Source organism: Cladosporium halotolerans (genome assembly GCF_011745625.1).
Source record: "Cladosporium halotolerans strain TM138-S3 chromosome Unknown Sca29, whole genome shotgun sequence".
NCBI lineage: Eukaryota > Fungi > Ascomycota > Dothideomycetes > Cladosporiales > Cladosporiaceae > Cladosporium > Cladosporium halotolerans.
In genome coordinates this window covers 32,961-56,784 of record NW_027191480.1, presented here as the reverse complement: position 1 = coordinate 56,784, position 23,824 = coordinate 32,961, and the positions used below count along the sequence as shown (strand labels likewise).

Here is a 23,824-nt window from a genome sequence, read left to right as displayed (position 1 = left end):
TCTTGCGATGGAGTCCTGGTTGTCCGTTGGCACCTGTCACTGCTATCATTTTGCATCAACCTTGCGAACAGGAAAGTACAGGCACGCATGTTTGTGAAATTATGTGCTCCATACTACTGACTAGCATTGCAGTACTGGCCATTGCGGTTCTCTTGTCTTCATATGACAGAAGTTTTGGCCGATGATTGTGAAGAAGCATGCTCCTCGCCTCTTCCCGCCACCCTATTCACGTCGAAGTTCCATGGGCTCCCTTTCCACCACGATCCCTGGGAAGGAATGTCCTCCTCGTCTTGCAGTGACCTGCCCGATCTAGCCCGCTGCATGGTCTCGGACGGAGTTCAGGTTATCGCCCTGGCCACGCTGAAGGACTGGATGCTGTCGTCCGGCAGCGTGAAGCAGACCAAGGAATCCGCGGAGTTCAATTGATTCTGGCAGTTGGGGTCCGAGTAGATGTATACAATCTGGCCGGATTGGAAGCTACCGGCAACGACTGATCTCGGTTGAGTGTAACTTGATACGTCCACACAGTCATCGAACTGCGGAATGTCGTATTCCCACAGCCGCTCTCCATGGCAGCCGTCGCTAATGTAGCCATTCACACCGACTGCTGATGCGATCTTGACAATAGCTGCGATGCTGAGGACCTTTGCGAACATGGTGGCTGGCGTGGGTTGAGGGCGGCCTTCGATGTGCTTTCCGCGTTGTTGGAGCTGTGAAGTACCGTCTTTGCAGTGCTGTTTGAAAAGTGAGAGCTGATACACATATCAAAGGGGCGTCACCAGATGCTATATACATAGTCGAGGGCACCCCCACCGGCTTTTTGCTCAGCTTGCTTTGCCAATGTCCCAGGGCTGATCTGGACACTTTACTCGCTGCTCTACCTGGAAGCATCGCCCCCATCCCCCCGGACCAGATAGCCACGAAAGCGGCTCAGGCGGTACAAAGTCTCTGGGCACGACGTGGGCTCGATTGGTGCGGACAAGTGTCCGCGGATGCGTGAACGGCGCTCGTGGCGTGGAGAAGCAATATTGCTCTATTACGACGAAGGATGAACGATGGATCACATCTTGCTCTCTTTCCAACTCACGTTACATGGGAACAAGCACGGTCACGATACTTTCGCACTATCGCTATTGGTGTCTTGGCGCCAAGGGAATCCTTCTAAAGCTTAGCGCTGCTTCTCCCCGGACGCCAGCGCGCTTTCTCGTCTCATAGGACCGACTTGCACACTAGCAAATGCAGCACATGTGCTTGACATAATGAAGCAAGCGAAGGATCATTGGCGATGCTAGTCCTTCTGAGTGCCTGCAGCGGATGTCCGCCATCCGGAGATTCAATTGAACCATGGGCCTCCAGGAGCGCTTCACTGGTCTAGGTACCAGAACCTCTTCTGTTGCTGCGCGCCTCAAACGCCCGGTCATCATCTCCTAGCTCTGTAGGATTGGGAGTAGGAATGTTCTACTGCAGCTGCTCAATTTCAACTTCACTACCCACACAGCCAAGCATTTCTACAATGGCAGATGACATCAATCGCTCGAAGCTTCCGCACAGGCTTGCAGTCAGCACATCACGAGGACGTCTACATGCCATGTTAAAGATCTTACACCAACGTCTGTGTCTACGGCTTGTATCTTGGCTTGCACTGGCTTGCACGAATTGATCAGAAACCCAGAATGGCGGCCTGCCATCGTGGAAAGCCTTGAAGACAACCACTTCTGCAAGCGAAGTGCACTATACGTAACATTGCTCTAGCGCATCCTTCGCCAACGCTGTTAGATTCAATACAATCTAATCGACGATGGAGCATTGGGAGTAGCGCTGCTACCATGGGGCATGATCCACCAACGGTGCTTCCCTGGACGGCCGAGGCGGACATACAACCCGATTGTGGTCTTGCATCCATCCACTGACGATGCCCAACGGGCGTGATGTAGGATTTGCATCGGCAATGGACTGCAATAGCGAAGTGTAAGAAGCCAGCCGCAACAGCAGAAAGAATCTGTGGCATCCTCATCACCTACGTTTCACGCGGCTGTCTTCGCCATGAACTCCTACCTCAGTACAGCGCTGTTGCTTTTGGGCACTGCTCACGCCGTCAACGTCACTTTCCACGAGAACAAAGGATGTTCTGGACAACCTCTCTTCGGAGACGTCATTGATGGCACGCTCGGCTGCTACGATCTGTCTAGCAGTGCGCCTACAAACTCCACCTCCTTTGACGCCTTCCAGCCGGGCCAAGTCATTCACTTCTACTCAGACGCTGCTTGCAAGAATCAGGTCTACCAGTCTGCCGAGGACAAATGTTACCTCCACACGAGGACCGAAGTGAACTCCGTCAGAGTCTCAACATCAGACTCAAAAGACGCAGGTGACGATGATCAATCTAAGTCTGGTTCGACGACTACAGACCTCGAGGTGTATCAGATGCAGGACTACAGCAATGTCACAGACATTTCGACTTACGTCCGAATTCCGTACTCAAATTTCTTCATTGCTGTGGGCCTTGGTGCCATCGGTTATGGAATATCTTTCGCAAACCTGGGCCTGACTTGTGGTAAGTACCAGCGGAAGCACACCGCCCTGGCAGAAACAAATCCTCCGAGGCTGACATTCTCTTAGAGGGCGCCTTCGACCCTCCAACTGGCAGTGGAATCTTTTCATGTCTAGCAAGTCCTGTCTCATCGATCCTGACTTTCGTCGCGGGGATTTTTGCGAGAGAAGGCATACAAGAAGTTCGCGAGCGCTGGAGGGCCCGCACGGGAACGATCACCAACGCCAAACGAGAGATCGACAACTACAACGACTTTTACATGTCCGAGGCCATGAGCGCTACTGGAGAGCATGTCGGATATCTCGAACATGATCTTGGGACTGGTCTTCAGTCGAGCCCTGTGTATGAGGTGTCCGCCGACGACAAGACCAAGTACCATATTGCCGCATTCTACGATGCCAGTACGGACTCTCAGATCCACCGCATGTATCCTGCGCATGCGGCGAAGGTCAACAAACGGGACGGTCCTGGATATCTCAGTGTCACATATGACTCTGGAGGGCTCGACTTCGCGACGTGCAATATAAACACAGCCGCCGATATCTCCCAATTCAGCAGCTCGAGGGCCGACAACTACAACACGTTCTACGACGACATTTCGTGCCTTGTATCGCAGGATGAATTCGAAAACGCAGATGCGGCTGGTGTTGATATGTGAGTACTTACACACCGTCGCAAGAGTGATGTAGCTGACCGGTCTTTCACTTTCAGCTTCGATGGCAACAGCAACCTCATCACGACAGTACAGATTGCTCCGTTTGATGGTACTAGGGGAGGCCTACAAGGGCGCACCGGGGCTTGCGGTATCTCCACGCGGCAGAGTTCGAGCTGTGTCAATTAGTTGCGCGCCCGGCGGACTTGCACAATAACACGATCGTGCTCTGAGGTCGATCCGGGCACCAATATTGTACCTAACATGCTGCTCTGCCTTCCTTGTCTGTGACTTCAAACGAAGGTCTCTAGATAGTCCCATAGCCCGGTGATATACCATCAAAGAAACGTCACTCATTGCGTTCTGGCAGCAGTCCGTGGTATACTGTAGACCGTGTTTGTGTTCGCGATCGGTGTATGCGCCATGTGCATCATCACAAATCGTTTGGTCGCCACCATTAAATCAATATACGAGTGGGGACAGAGGATGCCGCGGCCCCACATGCCTACGTTCTCCTCACCTCACCTGCATGGATAACCGTTTCCTGCGTGTCTCACTGGCCCTTAGTCTCCTTCCACCTTGGACTTGATCATCTTCTCTCGACATCTCCCTCGAGCAGTTGCAGGAGGTGGTCATCATCACAATTTCACTTTGAGGGTCATCGCTTTCTACCATTCAGAACTGGAGATGGACACCTTTTCTCCTGTCATTCTACTCTTGAAGGCAATAGCAGCACTCAACGAATGCCTGCATTTGTTCAATGTATGGATCATATCACCTACAGGCGACTCGCAAGGATTCGACATCACGACTTCTGCATTACTGTACGGCATTGCGGAGCCATTCTTTGCAAAGCTCATCATCTGGATACCAGTCGAGCCAATGACAACACTGACATGGTTTTGCGCATCCCATGCGCTCGCATTCTTCATGAGTGGGAGTCATGATCCAACCTTACAAGTCGCTGGAATGGAGAAATCACAAAGCACTCATGACGGCACGGCAGCAACGACTTCACGGAATGCGACGTCGAAAAAGCGATATCAAGGCTTTGCAGCCAATCTGGTGCAGACCCTGACAGCAGCGGCTTCAGATGCGAATCTGAGCTTGATGACCCATTTTACGGACGACAAGGACGCAACGACAACAGGAAAGGCTCTCTTCGTCGACCTTCATGCGGCACTCTGTTGCCTAATGTATCTGAGCTCCAAAGCGATCGACTGGAACATTGCAAAGCGCTCCGATCGACCTCGCTACTTTGGCGAAGGAAGTCTCCGACTGGCAGGAGTACAAGTGCTTAATTTGCTCGCACTTCTGGGGCTCAGAATCTTAGGGCGGTGGATGCTTGATCTGGCGGCGTTCGAGACCTTTTCAAGACTGAGCGAGGAGCAGCATGAGAGTCTGTTTCTGAAGGTGACCACCTCTTTCTGGCTGAACAAGGTCATACAGATGATGGCGCCCACGCTCGGTGTGGTAGCCGGAACTCTTTGGTACGACATGCGCCGTCCGCTTGACGCACCACCTGCCTAAAAGGTATCTGAGCCAATTCGATCCAAGTTAACGGAACTTGAGTACAAGGCCAGCAAGGTGTTGTCGATCAAGACGGCCTCCCGTGATTCCTACTCAAGCTCGTACGGGAACGCGCCTGTGGCGCGGATGTGGTAGGCGCTACAGCTATGAGATCAGTGCTTTGCTGGTTTAGAATGAACTCTCCTAGACGGAGTGATACCGTTAGGTCGATCTACATAGTGTATTGGAAATCTGCCTCTCTAAGATTAATGACTGTTGGCGAACAGGACGACCGTCTTTTCATGGTGAAGTTTTTAGCCACACTCGTCGGGAGCGTGCCTGGAGCGACCGAAATTACGCCCGTGCCCATCTGCGATTGGACGACTCCAGACAAGCAGGTACTTTATGCCTGCTGAAGAATATCCGCTGCTGAGTCACCTCCATTTCGGCAATATGCTATCGCCCTCAATCAGATTCACGTGTCTTACGAGTAGCTTAAAGAGATTGGATGCCTTTGGGCTGAGGGTGACGATTCTTCTTTATCACATGTTCAACGACGCAGACGCTCCGCACCCGTTTGTAGAAGGACATGCAGCACGGCTGAGGCGGCCAATGGATACGACAGGCCAGCAGCTTGCCAGCAGCTCACCTGCGCCCCTTTAGCGCCTCGCCGCAGCAAGATAGCCACCAATCCAGCCTGCGTGTCAACACTCCCCTAAGAGAAACAGTTCCAAGCTCGATAGCAGTCACCTTTACGAGATCACAATTGAGGACTGAGAACGAAGCAGCAACGCACGGTATCGCGCACGTAAGCCGTAGAGATGAGCTTGACCCCGCAGCCTGAGAGAAACCGCGATCGACTTCGCGCCCTGTTTCACAGATCCTATTCGCCTCTGCCGGCCTACCCAACAGCAGGATCTACGCAACCGGCGCTGGCTACATCTCCTAACACGAGCATCGCGAGCAGCATACTAGCGGATGCCCTCGAGGCTCTCGAGTCTAATCACCAGGAAACAATTCGAGTTTTACTGCGGCCTACCAACGTAGTGAGCGCTGACGATGCTTTCGACGAAGTGCATACCCACGTAAGAGAGCTTCAGCAGCGCTCTAAGGTTAAGAGATGGTCATAGAACTACAAAGGTCGCCAGATATACCTCTTTAAGCAAACAGACAAGGTCGTACGGCTCCTGGATAGGTTTAAGGCTATAGGTGACATTGTCGCAAACGTTGACCCTATTCACGTCGGCTTGCCTTGGGTAGGCGTGCGGGCTATCCTTAAGGTACGAGTCGGTTAGCGGGATACTATATAGCCTATTGGCTAACGGTACTATATAAGGTCGCTCTTACCGACGGTAACTAGCGAGCCGTCTTAGTTACTAGAATAGAGCTAGCATTATATGTAAGTAATCGGCTAAAGGTCTACCTAGATATATTCGCTTATCTATTCCTATCTACTATAAGAGACAACTTACGTAGAAGTATCGTACGTTACGAAAACATAGATACCGAGATTACCGAGCTAGCCGAGCCGAACGTGATTACCAATTAAATACTTAGCTTAACGATCTCGTATCTCGAAGTTTAGCTTAGCTTAAATTATTTTATACGTCTCGATTAGAATAAATAGAATAAACGTTAATCTTACGCTATATATCTATTACGTAGTTACTATAAATTATATCGAATTCGGCCTAAATAATCCTACTATTAATACTAACGATTCTATTATATCTATAAGATATATATCGTATATACTTATAGTTATCCTTAGATTATAACTTTTATACCTAGTACTAACGCTAAATATAATCGCTATTATAAATATAGTATAAAGATTACGCCTCCTCCTCGTCTTCTATATAGTATTTTACTATTCTCGCTAATTCTATTTAACTATCCTTCGCTAATAGTACTTTTTATATTATCTACTACGTTTCTTCTATAAATATTATCTTCTAGGATACTATATCTTCTATATTAGTTATAGTATACTACTATAGCTATCGATCTCCTTCTAGCTTAATCGTTAGAGTAATTCGCTTTATAATAGAAGACTATAATATTAATATATATATATCCTATTTCCGAATTATAAATACTAGTTTTTCGCTTCTATTTACTCTTAAGAGTTCTTCGTTAATCGTACTTAGTTCGGAAGACTAACTATTAGATTATAGTATTAAGGCCTAGTATAATATATCGTTAGCTATAAAACTACGTTAGAACTATCTATAGCGATTAGATAGTAATATACCTATCTATATAATATCTCTATCTTTATAAATTCGTCGATCTTTTAAAATATAATTAGCTAGATATTCGACGCTCGTAATAGTACTCTATTTCCTACTAGTCTTAGCTAATAAATATTAGATAGGCTATAAGAGTCTCGATCTTAGCTCGAGCCTTAGCTTAGGAGTCGCTCGAGTCGAATACGTATTCTACCTATTATTTAGCTTAAGTCTTAGCCCGGGAGTTACTTAAGTCGAATATACGTTCTACCTATTATTTAGCTTAAGCTTTAGCCTAGGAATCGTTTAAGTTAAATATACGCTCTATCTATTACTTAGCTTAAGCTTTAGCCTAAGGATCGCTCGAGTCGAATACGCGCTCTATCTATTACTTAGCTCGAGTCTTAGCCTAGGAATCGCTTAAGTTAAATATACGCTCTATTCGTTATTTAGCTCGAGTCTTAGCTTAGGAGTCGCTTAAGTCGAATACGTACTATAAGGTTAACCTATCCTATAATCGATAAGCTATCGTATCCGTTTCCTCTATTATACGTTAGTTTATATATTATATTAACTTCTACTCTATATCTTATTTCTTAGTCTAGTTTATAAAAAGACTTAATACGTCTATCGCCTCGCTTATTAATATAGCTTAATCTCTTTCTTTATTTTTCTTATTCTTAGAAGATTCTAATCCTTCTATTATATTAGTATACTTAGAAAGATTAGTAATAAGATCCTATATTATACTCGTTATTAGGTTTTATATATTAAAAAATACTCGCTTTATTAGTAGCTCTAATATTTTATTCTTATATTTAGGAATCTATTATTCCTAATTACGCTACTTATACCTATATATTAGGCCTATTTTACCTAGTTTAATTAGTTTATACTTCCTTTCCCTAAGGGTACTAATACTAGTTAGACCTAAGGCGAAGATATCTAATACCTAGTAGATTATCGTATATATACTAATTAGTATAAATATATTAATTAAGTTAAAGTACTAACTTATATTCTTATTTAAGCTAATTGCTATTATAGTCCTACTTCTAAAAAAGGTAAATCTAATTACTTTTACTATTAAGCTATTTAGATATTATCGTCTCTATATATAAAAGTATTAGAAAAGTATTAACGTTTATTTATAGTCTAGTTTACTTATTAGTTTTCTATTTTAATACTTAAATATACTATTAGATAATTAGATAACTATCTATACTTTTATACCTTCGCTATTATTAAGCGCTATAGGTACTATAGTATATATAGTAGACCTAATTATACTATTCGTTTTATTTTATTAAAAGCGAAGTACTTTCTAAAGCTATTAATTAATTAGTATTAGAAGCTTAAACTATACTAGAAAGCGCTTATTATAGAAGAGTAATACCTATATAGAAGTCTTTTATAGTATTTAATAAGTTCGATACTATAAAGAGAAGATTCTCTATCTAAGTCTACTTAAAAGAAAATAGAATACTAAGTATATAGATATAGTCTATATATACTCCTAAGGCTTATCTTTTATAATATTCTTTTCTTTTCCTCTTTCTTAAAGACTAATCGTTTTTTCTTAGTATCTTACGTTTTATTTAGTAGCTCTTATAATATAGTCTTATTAAGATTTAATAAGGTTTTAGAATATATTATCTAAATACTATAGACTTATCCTACTACTAACTTTATTTTATACTATTATATAACTTTTTAGTATATAAATATAATATCGCGTCTTAACTCTTTCTTTATATATACTATATCCTTATAATCGTTATAACTTAGTAAAGTTATAATTACTCTTATATATTAGTTATATATATAACTATTATTTAATTATATTCTTATATATATAATCTTTATTTAGTTATATAGTTATATATTATTTATAAGTAGTAAACTATATAGTAGTTAAAGACTACTCTATAAAAGACTTTTTCTATTCTTATTCTTTTCTTCTCTTCTTTCTTTTATAATTATAGTAGTAATAGTAACTATAATAGTAGTAGTACTAGTAGTTTTTACTTATAATATAAATAACTTTTATACTTTTTTAATAGCTTCTATAGTATACTAATTAGAGTTTAGATATCTATTATTATCTACTATATCTCTTATATCTAAACTAGTATCAATTACTATAATTAGCTTATAAGTTCGGTTTCTAGCTATTTTTCTTTAGATTTTTCTAACTTTCTTAGTCTTCCTATTCTTATATCTATTAGATCTATATATATTCGTATAAGAATTATAAGAATCTATAAGTTTTCCTTAGACTCTATTTAAAAAGTAGTACTAACTACTAGTTTTAAGTTTTAAATAGCTTATATTACTAATATTATTTAGATTTATACTATTAATAAAAAGGTATAAGTAGTTTTTTATATAGTTTCTAATAGTTTTCTATTAGCTAATAGTTTTATATATAGTAATAAAGTCTATAAAGACCTAAAAAAAATACTTAAGGCTTAGAAGACTTTAAAACTTCTTTAAGCTAATAGTTTATTAATAGAATAAGTTTTTTTATTATCGCTTTCTATTTTCTATATATTTTTTATTACTAACTACTTAATTAGTATTATAGCTTTAAAGATAACTAATTCGGTTATTAATATTTTTACCTAGTAGGATTTAGTATAAGTAATTTCTTAGTTTCTATTCGTTTTTTTACGCTAATTACTTATTTAGTTTTAGAGGTATTCTAATTATTTTAATTCTTAGTAACTACTATTATAATTAAAGTAGGATCTAGTATTTTTATATTAGGAGCTACCTATCTATTAGTTCTTAGTAGCTACTATCGTAATTAAGATAGGAGCTAGTATTTTTATATTAGGAGTCGTCTATTTAAAATAAAAATTAAAGTCTAAGTCTTCTTTTTTTTTTTTTTTTAATATCTATTTTTAAAATACTAGTACCTATAGGATTTATATTATAAATCGTATTTTTTATTTCTTCTTCTATTTCTTATCCTAGGTCTCTCTTAGTCTATTATTTATATATACGTCTTTATATCTTACTTTAAACTTATCTAATATTATAATATCTAATATATTTCTAAAGAGTTTTTATATTAGTTTATAATAGCTAGTCTACTTTATTAAGACTTCTCTATTCTAGTTTTATCTTTTTATATTCCTTATATATATTATTTCTTTAATATAATATTCTTTATATAAGTCTATAAAAATAGAGTCTAAATAGTTATTATTAGACTTCTAATCTAGTAATCGGTTTTTATTAGCCGGCTTTAGGAGATTTATATAGAATACTAAATAGATATTCTTTAGTACTTCTAATAGTTTAATAGCTATTAAGGATAATACCTTAGCGATTATATATTATATATTTCTTATATTTAGGCTTTTCTTAGGATAGTCGGTTCTATAATTCTTTAGGTATAACTAGACTTTATCGCCTTTCTAGTAGATTAACGCTAGTATCTATATTTTATTAATATTATCTTTTTAGTTTTAGGTAGATACTATTATATTCGCTTTATAAAGACTTAAGACTTCTTTTATCTTCTCTATAAATAGTTTTACTTTCTTAGTTATAGCTAATTTCTTATTTTCTATAGGCTCTAGTTCTAAGCTTATAGATAATAGTACTTTATACCTATAAGTTATAAAGAATAGACTTATTCCTAAAGCTAAGTAATAATATCTATTTAATACTAGTTATATTATAAAGATCTACCTTTTCTAGTTAGATTACTCTTAATTAATATAATTCCTAAGATAGGCTTATACTTCTTAATTAATTCTCTTTAGGCTTCTATCCGTTTATAAATAGTATCTAAAGTTAAGTCTTTATTATATATCTAATAGTCTATAGAATTCCTTTTAGAAAGTACTTATCTAGTTAGTCTTTTAATTACTCGTAATAGCTCGAAGTATTCTATAGTATTTTACCTAGTATTCTATAAACTTCTTAGTATACTCTTCTATTTTTATATTAGGTATTAGTTCTAATATAGTCTATTTACTTAATCTATCTTTAATAAACTAGAGATAATAGTTATCTTATAAATTAGAGAAGTTAGTTATTATAAATAGACTATAGTATTCTAAGATTCTAGCTTAGACTACTATAGATAAAGTCTAAGAAGCTTTAGTTTAGGCTATTATATTCTAATATAGACTATTATACTCTAATTTAGACTATTATAGATTATAATAAATAATTCTAATAATATTACTAGTTATATAATAATACTTTAAGACTCTAAGTTAAGAAGATAGTAAGAAAGTAAGCTAAGAACTAGTTTTATCTTAAAGTTCTCTTTTCTATTTAAATATAGTTCTTTAAATTATATCTTATTAATAAGACTAATATTAAGATTAACTTTTAGTCTATAATTAGTCTTAGTATCTAATTCGTTTCGCTTCTATACCTACTATCTAATAGTTTATCTACTACTTATAATATTATATAGCTTTTTATCCTAGAATAGAAAGTAACTACCTATTACTACTATTTTTCCTAAAGTTATAAAACTAGTTTACTAAATATATTTCTTTATATCCTAAGATCTAGTTTCGCTACTACTAGATAACTTATAAATATATTAAGAAATATAGAAATATTTAAAAAGAGCTTAGAGAAGAGATTAGCTTTTTTTAAGACTATATTATAAAACTTAAAGAATAGTTAGATACTAAGAAATAAAATAAAGTAAAACTTACTTTAATTATTAAATTCTAAGAAGCTTAGTACTATAAATAATATAATATTAATATCTAAAAAGTTATTAAGACTAAAGTTATAAAAGAGAAAACTCTTATAATTACTTAGTCTATTATATATACGCCTTTATCTACTCTTTAATCTAAACCTACTATTAAGAAATCTATAGATCTTATTATAAGAACGCTTACGCTTTTTACTCTTATATCTTCTAAGTCTATTTAATAATCTAAAAAGCTTTCTAATCTTAAAAAGTTTAATAGCTAGTAATCTAATTTATATCGCTTTATTTTATAGATTTATAAAAAAATAATTATTAACTAGGACTACTTCTTAATATTATATATTCGTATAGTCTATATTATAAACTAACTTACTAGAACTTTATATATTTAGCTCTTCTTATATATTTATAATAGAGTTTACTAATTTAAAGATTATTTATAAGTCTTAAAGATACTTAGACGAGCTTATAGAGACTTAAACTATATATAGAATACCTACTCTAAACTCTTTTACTATAAATAGATAAATAAGGATTTTATAGTCTTTTTTATAGAGTTTTAGAGATTAAGATTAAAAGCTAAAATAAATAATAAATCCTTTATAACTTTTCTTAAATAAGTTATTTTAAACGAACTCTAAGAGATATTCTTATATAATCTACTATTAATATAATATTACCTAGACTTTATAATATATCTCTAGAAACTCGAAAACTATTATTACTACTATTAGTAAGCTACTCTAGTTAGGAACTATTCTATTACTACTATCTAAGTCTTAAATCTATAAAATAATATATCGCTTTAGATACTTATATAATAAGAAGCTTCTAAATAAGTTATAACTCTAATAGATACTAATAATACCTAACTTAAGATAATTAATAAAGAAAAAGGTATATATTACTTCTATTATAAAATAGGATATCTTATTAAAGACTATTTACTCTTAAACCTTTATTATTAATATTAGAATAATAGAAATAGATAAGGATAATAAGTATAAGTTATAACTCTTTAGCTTTCTATATTACTCTAACTCGCTATAAACTATTCTATAATATTCTTATTTATTATTAATTAGTTTTTAACTCTTATATATAATTCTAAAGATTATAGTTTAGAAGATAGAGTAGATCTAAAGTAAGATATCTTTAGACTCTACTTTATAATATATCTATTAACTTTATAATCTTCTATCTAGTAAATCGATCTAATTCTTCTATTAGTAAGCTAGTTCGTATTTTTAACCTAGCTATTTATAGAATATTTATTAAAAAGGAATTTACTTATATATCTACTCCGATTATCGAAGTCTTAACTATTTAGAACTAGATATAGGAAGATACTTATATACTAGTTAATTCTAGTTATAAAGAGTATAGGTTTATTAATAAAGACTATACTAAGTAAGCTAGCTTCTTATTATATCTTCTTATCTATCTCTTCTTATTATATAGATATAATAGTAAAAATAAGAACTCTTAGATAATCTAAACTATATTTAATATAAATTAAAGAATAAGAACTATATAGATAAAAATATAGTTCTATATATTATTCTACTACTATATTATCTAATTATCTTTAACTACCTATAGCTAATAAAGTATAACCTAATACTAAATTAAGCTAATAATATCTAGGAATTTAATAATCCCTATTATATAAAATACTATAATATAACCTTAATTCTAACCTATTTCTAAAGACTCTATAAAGTACTAAAAAAGTATATTCTTAATCTAAACTATTAGGATATTTCTATTATTAGTCTATAAGCCTACTATACCTATATAAGACGTAGTTATTAGATTACTATAGTTATAATCGAAGACCTAGATAAAGTTCTATAATAGGAGAATAATAAGATTATAATTTAACTACTTAATAAGTTATATAACTTTATAGATATTTTCTTATTAAAGAAAGTAGATTAACTACTATTTTACTAAAGTTATAACTATAAGATAAATATTATCTTAGATAAGAAACTACTTTTTAAAAGAATTTACTTAATATTTTAAAAAGAACTCTAGATATTCTATAACTAGTTTAATAAAAACCTTATAAAAGGATTTATCTACTTAAGTTCGTTATATATTACTTTACTAGTATTCTTTATAAAGAAGCCTAGTAGAAGACTCTAATTCTATTAGATTACTATATACTAAATAATATTTCTATAAAAGATCGTTATCTATTTCTATTTATTAAAGAGACTAAATAACCTTAAAAGGATAAAATACTTTATAAAGATCGATATTATCTTAGCTTTTAATAATATTTATATAAAAGAAGACTATAAGTATCTAATAGCCTTTTCTATCTATTTTAGTCTCTTTAAATTACTAATAATACTATTTAAGCTAACTAGTATCCCTACTATATTCTAGAAGTTTATTAATAACTTACTATATAAATACTTTAACTAGTTCTACTCTATATATCTTAATAATATCTTAATCTATAGTAAAATAAGAAAAGAATATATTAAATATATCTAAAAAGTTTTTAACTATTTCTACTCTATTAGCTTATTTACTAAGCTCTTAAAATATAAATTCTTTATTAAAAAGATTAAGTTCTTTAGCTTAATTATTAGTTAAGATAGATTTAAAATAAACTTTAAGAAAGTTAAAACTATTTTAGAATAGAAGACTTTAAGATTAGTTACTAATATCTTATAGTATAATAGGTTTTATAATTTCTACTATCGATTTATTTATAACTATTCGAAAATCGTTATACTACTAATTAACCTTATAAAGAAGAATATTACTTTTAGTTAGACTTAAGACTATAAAGAGATATTTAAGCTCTTTAAGTATATTATTACTATTACTCTAACTTTAAAGTCCTTTAATTAGATAAAAGAAGCTATTATTAAAACTAATATATCTAACTTCGTTTCTATAAGAGTATTTTTATAATATAATAATAAGAGTCTTTTATAACTAGTTATCTTCTTCTTAAAGAAATATAGTTCTATTAAATATAATTATAAAATTTATAATAAGGAATTACTTATAATAATTCGCTATTTTAAGAAATAGTACCTAAAGCTTAAAAATTCCTAAACTCTAATTAAGGTCCTATCCGATTATTATAACTTTAAGTACTTTATATTAATAAAGATATTAAACTAATATTAGATATATTAGTTTAAGTTCTTATCTTACTTTAAGTTTAAGATTATATATAAATTTAGGAAATAGAAAGAGAAATCTAATACTCTAACTAGAAGGTTAGAAGATTTCTTTAAAAATAGAGATAAAAGAATAGAATATTAGAACTATATAATATTAAAAAGAGAAAATCTTAACTTATTAGAGCTCTTACTTATACTACTATAAATTCTAGACCTAATTTAGAAAAGTATGTAATTTATAGATCTAATTTTAGATTATTATTAATTTTTAAAGAAAGGTATCTAAAGAAATATAAATATAATAGAAACCGATATAGAATAGACTCTACTAATATAAGAAATAATACTATAGGAGTTTTAGAATAATAATAATATACTTTTAGTTATATATATTTTAGAATAGAGAAAGAATAAGTATCTATTCTTATAACTTATATAATACTAAATTAGAAATAGAATCCTTTATTATTATAATAAGATTTATATATCTAACTTTAATAAATTATAGCTCTAGGTATTATAATAGTACTATAATTACTTATCTACTAACTATCTTAGAAGAGTAAAGATATTCGAGCTACTCTTATAAAACTATTATTAGAAAAGAATAAATACTAATATTTATTATTATATATAGAATTACTAAACTTATAAAAGGATTAAGCTTTAATATAATTATTATTAAGGACTTTTATAGCTACTATTTATATCTAAATACTTCTAGTAAAAGATATCTATTAACTTTATTATATACTTATCTATATTTAATAGTTTTAATACTATCTTAGTAGTTATTAATTAGCTTACTAAGATAAGATATTATATTCTCTATTTAATAACTAATAATACTAAAGAAGTTATTTAATTCTTTATTTATAAGATTTACTAACTTTATAGTATTCTTTTATCTATAGTATCTAATTAAGATATCTACTTTATAAATTTATTTTAGGAATACTTCTCTAAAAGACTCTAGTTCGATATAAAGTTTATAATAGTATATTAACTCTAAAGTAATAGCTAAACTAAATATATAAATATAGTACTTAAATAGTATTTCTAAGTCTATATTTTTTATTTTTAGAGTAACTAAATAGACTAGTTCTCTTATACTAAGTTCTCTACTAATTTAATAAAATTTAAAATAATAAGAATAATCTTATTCTTTACTAATTATAAGTACTACTTTTAATTAGGAATCGAACTATATCGAGTATCTAATATATCTATAGCTAGATAAACTAATACGTTTATTAACTATATAGTCTTAATACTTAAATTCTTATATGAATAAATATTATTAATATAAGCTTAATATAAAGAGACTATAAACTAAACTTATTTAACTATTCTTTAATTTAAGAAAAGATAGTATATTTAGTTAAATACTAAGAACCTAAAGATATTCTATTTAAAAAAGAAGTTTAACTAGAAGAACCTAGGATCCTTCTTAATTACTAAAGTATTAGGACTATATATATATTAACTTAAACTCTTACTATTACTTACGATCTATAATATATTTAATATAGATTAGCTTTTCTTTATAATAAATAATCTATTACCTAGCTAAGTATAAGAACTATTTCTACTTATCTTTATTAAATAAACTCTTAAATATAAAGTTACTAAAGTTCTTAACTACTATTATAAAGAGTATAGCTACTAGTATTTTATCTATTAGACTAGGTACGATAATCTAATACTTAAACTTACTTATATAATATATAAAGATATTTCTAAGCTTATTTATAACTTCTACTAATAGTATTAGAATAAGATCCTATTATCTTTTATTAGTTAGTAATATATACTTAGGTCTTTTAGAGATCGACTTTTAAGAAAAGAGTAGTATTATAAGTAGGCTATAGTACTCTAAGACTCTAGTCTAGACTATTATAAATAAAGTCTAAGAAACCCTAGTTTAGACTATTATATTCTAGTTTAGACTATTATAAATTATAGTAAATAATCTTAATAATATTACTAATTATATAATAATATTTTAAAACTCTAAATTAAGAAAATAGTAGAAAAGTAAACTAAAGACTAGCTTTATCTTAAAGTTCGTTTTTCTACTTAAATATAGCTCTTTAAGCTATATCCTATTAATAGGACTAATATTAAAGTTAATCTTTAGTCTATAATTAGTTTTAGTATTTAATTTATTCTACTCTTATACCTACTATCTAATAGTCTACCTACTACCTATAATATTAGTTATAAAGTCTATAGAGATCTTTTAAAAGAATTAATTAAATACTAGTAAAAGTCTTAGAAGTCTATATTTATATTCTTTCTATATTTTATTCCTTCTATAATAGTTATAGTTTCTTAAGAATTACTATATCTACTTTAACTATAATAGCTAATAAAAGTTATAAACTAGAATAGAAGAAGTAGAATCCTATTCTAAATACTTATAGATTAGGAAATTATATATAAACTAGATAATTTTAGTATATAGTATATCCCTCTATTTATTATTATAGTCTATATTAGAATTATTAGCTTCTAATATATTAGAGGCTCTTAGTATTTAAAGCCTCTAATAGTATTAAAAGTTTCTATTCTAGTTTATACTATAGTCGCCTACTTATACTTTTATTTTTACTATACTTAATAATAAGTAGATACTATTTCTAACTACTTAGAATACGATTTAGTACGTTTTATCTACTAATACTATTTCTATCTATAGTCTATTTAGCTTATTATTCTAAAAAAGACTATAAGAGTTTAATTATTATTAGTTAGATTAATATTTAAGCTAGATAGTAAAAAAGGTAGTTTATATAGTACTTACTATTATCTTCTCTTCCTATTTAGGACCTAGCTATTTTAGTATAGATTCTAGTACTAGAAACCTTTTTACTCTAGATAGCTTATCGTTATTATTTAGTATATCCTATTCTCTATAAGAAAAAGTATCTAGTATTATAATCCTAGTTTTTAAATAGTATACTAAAAAGAACTAGAACTTAGCTAAAGTCTTATATTAACGAATTTATCTTTCTAATAGCTACTTTTTAATTATAAAGTATTTTAGGTTCTTATAGTCTATTTATATTATAAAGGGTTTATATACTTTTAGTTTAAGAATTTAGAACTTTAGATAGTAGATAATTACTAGTGTTTTTTTATTATAGATATTATAATTAATCTTAGTCTTATTTAGTTTTTAGATAAAAAACTTTATAAAATACTAGATTCTATTCTTTTCTTAGATAAAGATACTTCTAAAAGCGAACCTACTATAGTCTATCTTTAGAAAAGTAGAAAGTATTAGGTTCTATTTACTAAGTACTAAGACCTAATAAAATTTATTTTAAAGATTTTTAAAAACGTTTTCTTCTAGTTTTCTCTAGAAGAATATAGTTCTTTTCCTAATTAATACTATTAAAAGAGTAGCTACTTATAAGTACTATAAGATAAATATATAATAGTAGTTAATAAATCTAAGAAACTATCTAACTTCTTTCTATATTTTTAGAGCTTTCTAGTTTCGAACTATTTTTACTTTTTTAATATTAGGTCCTACTTTTTTTCTATTAGTATATACTATAAACTTTAGATACTTAATTTCCTTTTAGGCGAACTTGCTTTTCTTTAAGTTTAAGAATAGGTTTCTATCTTAGAGCTTTTAGAATATAATTTATACTTTATAGAAATAGTCGTCTTTTAATCTATTAGAGTAGATAATTATATAATCTATATAGACTAAAACGAAGTCGTCTAAGTATTCTTATAGTAAAGTATTAATATACTATTAGAAAGTCGCTAAAGCCTTAGATAATCTAAATAGATATACTAGCTATTTAAATAATCTAAACCTCGTTTAGAAGGTAGTTTTATACTTATAGCTTTCTACTATACGGATTTAGTAAAATATAGAGACTATATCTATTTTTATAAGCTAGTAGGCTTTTATAAAGTTTTATAAGATCTCTAGAATAAGTAGTAAGAAGTACTAATCTTACTTTATAATTATATTAAAAGTATAGTAGTTATAGTAGAACTAAAGCTTACTACTAGGTTTTTAGATAAAAAGAATAAGAACTACTATTTTAGAAATAGAAGACTTAATAAACTTTTTTACTTTTAGATTATTAAGTATCTTCTTAAAGATAAATAGTTCTTTTTTTAATATACTATATAGAAGGCTTTAGGATAAGGATAATAAGGATCTATCTAGTTATAAGCGGAATTCGATTTTATAGTCTATTTCTAATTTTCTATATAAAGCTAGTTTTTTAGCTTCCTTTAGATTAAATAGTAGAGCTATATCTTAAATCTCTAAAAATAGCTTCTTTTTAAGTTCTTCTAGTATTAAGTATTTTTTTACTTTTAAAGCTTTTATAATATCTATTAATATTAATATTATTACTATTATAAAAGAGCTATTATCCTCTTTACTATAGTAGTTATATTCTTTTAGTATTTATTATTTTACTCTTTTATAATAGAACTAATACTTTTCTAGTACTATTCTAATTTTATTATATATCTTCTAAAGATTATCTAGAATTAGAAGGAAGACTAAGTTAAGTATAATATATATATAGACTTTCTATTAGAATCTTTTAATTTCTAAGTTAAAAACGACTACTTTTTTAATATTTAAGTCTTATATAGCTATTAATACTCTTTTTACTTTTTAAGTTTCGTAGCTAATAAAGCTTAGTTTAAGACTCTTTATAAAAGTCTTATTAATTATAGTATAATATTAGTAATCTTTATTAATAAAAGCTAAAGTTCTAAAGTTAGTTTTAAGGATTATATTTATATATACTAGGTTTCTATTTATAACTCTATAGATTCTATTCTAATCGTTTACTAATATTCCTTCTACTTTCTACTTTCAATTTTAGAAAAGAATTACTCTTTTCCTAAGCTAAAAGCTATAGAGTATATACTATTATTCTTATCTTCTAATAGGGGTTTTATATATACTATATTAATTCTAGGAGTCTATACTACTAGTATATACGAGTATTTATATATTTAGTATCTAGAACTTTTATAATAGAAATAGTATCTTTCTTTATAATATTTCTTCTTTTCTATAATATTAATCTATTTCGCTTTTTACTTTTTATTATCTTTTAAGTATACTCTATTATTTCTTTAGAGGTTATTAATAGTATAAGTAGATATTATTATAGTATTACTATTAGTATCTATTCTAGTTATAGTAGAGACTCTATAGGAATATATAGTTATTATAGGATTTCTCTTAGAGTTTTTATTCTTCTTCTATAGCTATTTCTTATAGATAGTTTTAAATTAGTCTATTACCTTAAAGTTCGTTATAATCTATTCTACTTCTTCTAAGAATATATAATAATCTATCGTTTTTAGAATAGCTATTATATAGATCTTTATAGTATTCGAGAATATATTCTTAAAGTAGTTAATCTTTATTACGTTATTCTAGTTCTCTTTATTTATACTTAGAAAGAGTTTATTAAATTCTAGCTAATATTAATACTATAGTTAGTTATTAGTATATTATAGATATATAAGTCGTTCTAAGACTTTCACTTGTTTATTACTATTTATAAAGATATTTTTAAGTTATATAAAGAAAGCTTTAGAGTTTTTACTATAGGTAGTATTCTCCTTTTCCTAGAAGTACCTTATATAAGAGTATTCTTATATAGATAGGATACTATAAACGATATTCTAATTATACTTAATAGATAGTATAGGTTTTATAGTAAATCGTACTCTATATAAGCTATAGAACTTTAAGAGGTAATCTTAGAACGTTTCTACTTAACTATTCTATAATAGTAGTTTCTATTTATAAAAGCTTAATACTTCTATTCTAGAGTCTATTATTAGTTTAGTAGAGAATATCTCTATTAAGACTCTTATTATCTAAGTTATAGATAGTTTACTAGAAAGAGTAATATTAAGAGCTATAGTAGATTACTTAGATTCTATATTTATAAAAGTAGTATATATAGTTACTAACTTATTCTCTATCTATTATTACTATAGATATATTTTCTTAAAGATCTATTATATATTAGTATTAGATATATTCTATTCTAGACTATTAGATATCGTCTAAATCGTTCTAGATTCTAATATAATACTATTAGGATTTAGGATATTTATATAAGGTAATTGCACTTAATATTATAAAAAAGTAATGTCTATATAAAAGCTCCTTATAGTATTTAATAAGTTTAATACTATAAGAAGAAAGTTCTTTATCTAAGTTTACTTAAAAGGAGGTAGAATACTAAGTATATAGGTATAGCCTATATACGCTCCTAGGGCTTACTTTTTATAGTCGTATAAGTATCTAAGAATACTTTTTAATATTTCTACTTTTAGCTATCTTAGTATAATATAAGAAAAGTATATAATAAAAGATATATTTAAAGATATAATAAGATATATAAATAGTATTTAGAGCTTATACGACTAAAGGAAGAGACTATAATAAGATTTTATTATAATTATATAATTAAGTATATAATAAGATAAAGTTATTAGTTCCTAGAACTAACTTATAAGAATTAACGCTTTTTAGAGTTAGAGTCCTAAATCCTAAATCCTATAAGTTTACTTAGGTAGCGCGATTAGTAAACTAATAGTAATAGCTCTTTAGCTCTAGGAAATAGATATTATAGGATTTATTTTTTCTTAATAGGAAAGATACTATCCTAGTCTAATACTAATTATATTCTATTATTTAGGAAGACTTTATTTATAAATAATTCCTAGTATACTATAGCTTAAAATTCTAATATATAGCTTTTATATCTAGCTTTTTATTAGTATATATATATATATATATATCTAATATAATATAATCTCGATAAGTATAGTTCTAGCTTTCGATAATTGTAAGTTACTAAGCCTTATTAGTCCTATCCTAATAGGAGTCGGATAGAGGTCGGGTTCTTATAGCTTTCTAACTATAATACGCTAGGATCCTATAATTGAGAACGATAGTGAGAATAGGGGATTTCGGACGGGATACCTAGTTCTTACTAACCTATAGTCGTATATGCTAATGGTTTTACCTACATGCTTTATGAATCTTATTTAAACTGCTAAGGTATTGTTGTGTCCCTCTCGCGTGAGCGGCCCGCACTTCCTCTTGCTTCAGGCGCCACGGAACCCGAATCAAGTCTAGCGCGGGCGGAATGTCTCTTTCGGGCAATCCCTCACCTCCTCATCTCATCATGAGGTTACGGAGGGACTTTCGGCCGCCAAGCAGAGCAATGCGGAGGTCTTGTTCTTGGAGATTCGCGACAACACGTGGACCGCCGGGCGGGCGTAAGGCTACTTCTGTGTCTGCCCGTACATATACATATACGACAGGGTTGTCTGTCCTATTTTCACTGCGGTAGGTCTTTTCTGCTTCGACTTTGTTTTCTTCTTCCATCGCCTGGAGATATAAGGTATCGGCTCGTCCTGACTTGTCCTGCGCTGCAACGGAGATGAGCGTCGAACATCGGAACGGTGGATCTTCCACTGTGCTCATGGAAGAGCCGATGGAGCTGCAGCCTGCCAGACTCAAAGATGACAGGCCTGTCAGCATTACCAGGGCATCTTCTGGCTCTGGAGGACGAACTCTGAACGACGATGCGAACTCGCAAGACCGGAACGAAACTCTCCCATCACCATCCGTGGCCTCCATGGACCAAGTCGAGAAATGGAACTACCCACGCATCAACCTGTACCGCTTCCCAGCAGTCAACTGGGCCTTCGCCGTCGCGGGCATGAACGATGCAACCTACGGCGCCATCATCCCCTACCTCGAAGAATACTACCAGCTCTCCTACACCATCATCTCGCTTGTCTTCCTCTCGCCCTTCGTCGGCTATACGCTCGCCGCCCTCATCAACAACGCGGTGCACATGAAATTCGGCCAGCGCGGCGTCGCCTTCATGGGCCCCTTCTGCCACCTCGTCGCCTACGTCGTCATCGCCGTGCACCCGCCCTACCCCGTCCTCGTCATCGCCTTCATGCTCGCCGGCCTGGGCAACGGGCTCGAGGACTCCGGCTGGAACGCGTGGATCGGCGCCATGGCCAACGCCAACGAGCTGCTCGGCATCCTGCACGGGCTGTACGGCGCCGGCGCCGTCGTCGCGCCCCTCATCGCCACCTCCATGATCGCCCGCGCCGGCCTGCCCTGGTATTCCTGGTACTACGTGATGATCGGCGCCGCGACGCTGGAGCTCGCGACGTCCCTCAGCGCTTTCTGGAAGGCCGACGGCGCCGCCTTCCGCGCCTCGCACCCGCGCACGTCCGAGGCCGCCGGCTCGCGCCTGCGCGAGGCAGTTGCCCGCCTGCCCGCCGCGCGCACTACCTGGCTCTGCTCACTGTTCCTTCTCGGCTACGTGGGTGCGGAGGTTGCGCTGGGCGGCTGGATCGTCGTTTTCATGATGGACGTGCGCCGCGGCGCGGCGTTCGCCTCCGGCATGGTGGCCACGGGCTTCTGGCTGGGCATTACTGTCGGGCGGGTGATTCTGGGCTTCGTGACGCCGCGTATCGGCGAGCGGCTCGCGATCATGATTTACCTGCCGGTGTCCATGGGTTTGCAGCTGCTGTTCTGGCTGGTGCCGCAGTTTTACGTGTCGGCCGTGGCCGTGTCCGTCCAGGGCTTCTTCCTGGGCCCTCTGTTCCCGGCTGCGGTTGTGGTAATGACGCGCCTGTTACCGAAGCATTTGCATGTGTCGTCGATTGGGTTCGCGGCGGCGTTTGGTGGCAGTGGTGGAGCCATCTTTCCTTTTGCGGTTGGTGTTCTGGCTCAAGCGAAGGGTGTCCAGGTGTTGCAGCCGATTATTTTGGCGCTGTTGGCGGTAATTTGGCTGTTGTGGCTTGGGCTGCCGAGGTATTCGAAGAAGAAGGATTGAGCCCGGTGGCGAGAGGAGCTGCGGGTGGTTCTTGTGCTTTTCTTGGCGTTCATTCTGGTTTCCATCATTCGCAACGTTTTCCCATTTACGTCTCCATCGAATTTCTCGAGAAAGCTTTAGCAAAGGCAATGAAGTCGAAGAGGGCGGCCCC

The 23,824-nt window shown here is 32.7% G+C and overlaps 2 protein-coding genes across 2 annotated transcripts; one reads left to right on the top strand and one right to left on the bottom strand.

Moving 5' to 3' along the window:
• Positions 1–338: 338 nt before the first annotated feature.
• WHR41_08098 (uncharacterized protein) lies at positions 339–656 on the bottom strand (the record flags this gene model as incomplete). Its single annotated transcript, XM_069376702.1, has 1 exon — positions 339–656. One exon carries the CDS (start codon positions 654–656, stop codon positions 339–341), a length of 318 nt encoding a protein of 105 aa, XP_069227191.1.
• A 21,598-nt stretch (positions 657–22,254) lies between these two features.
• On the top strand, positions 22,255–23,673 carry WHR41_08097 (uncharacterized protein; the record flags this gene model as incomplete). Its single annotated transcript, XM_069376701.1, has 1 exon — positions 22,255–23,673. One exon carries the CDS (start codon positions 22,255–22,257, stop codon positions 23,671–23,673), a length of 1,419 nt encoding a protein of 472 aa, XP_069227189.1.
• Between the last annotated feature and the right edge of the window lie 151 nt (positions 23,674–23,824).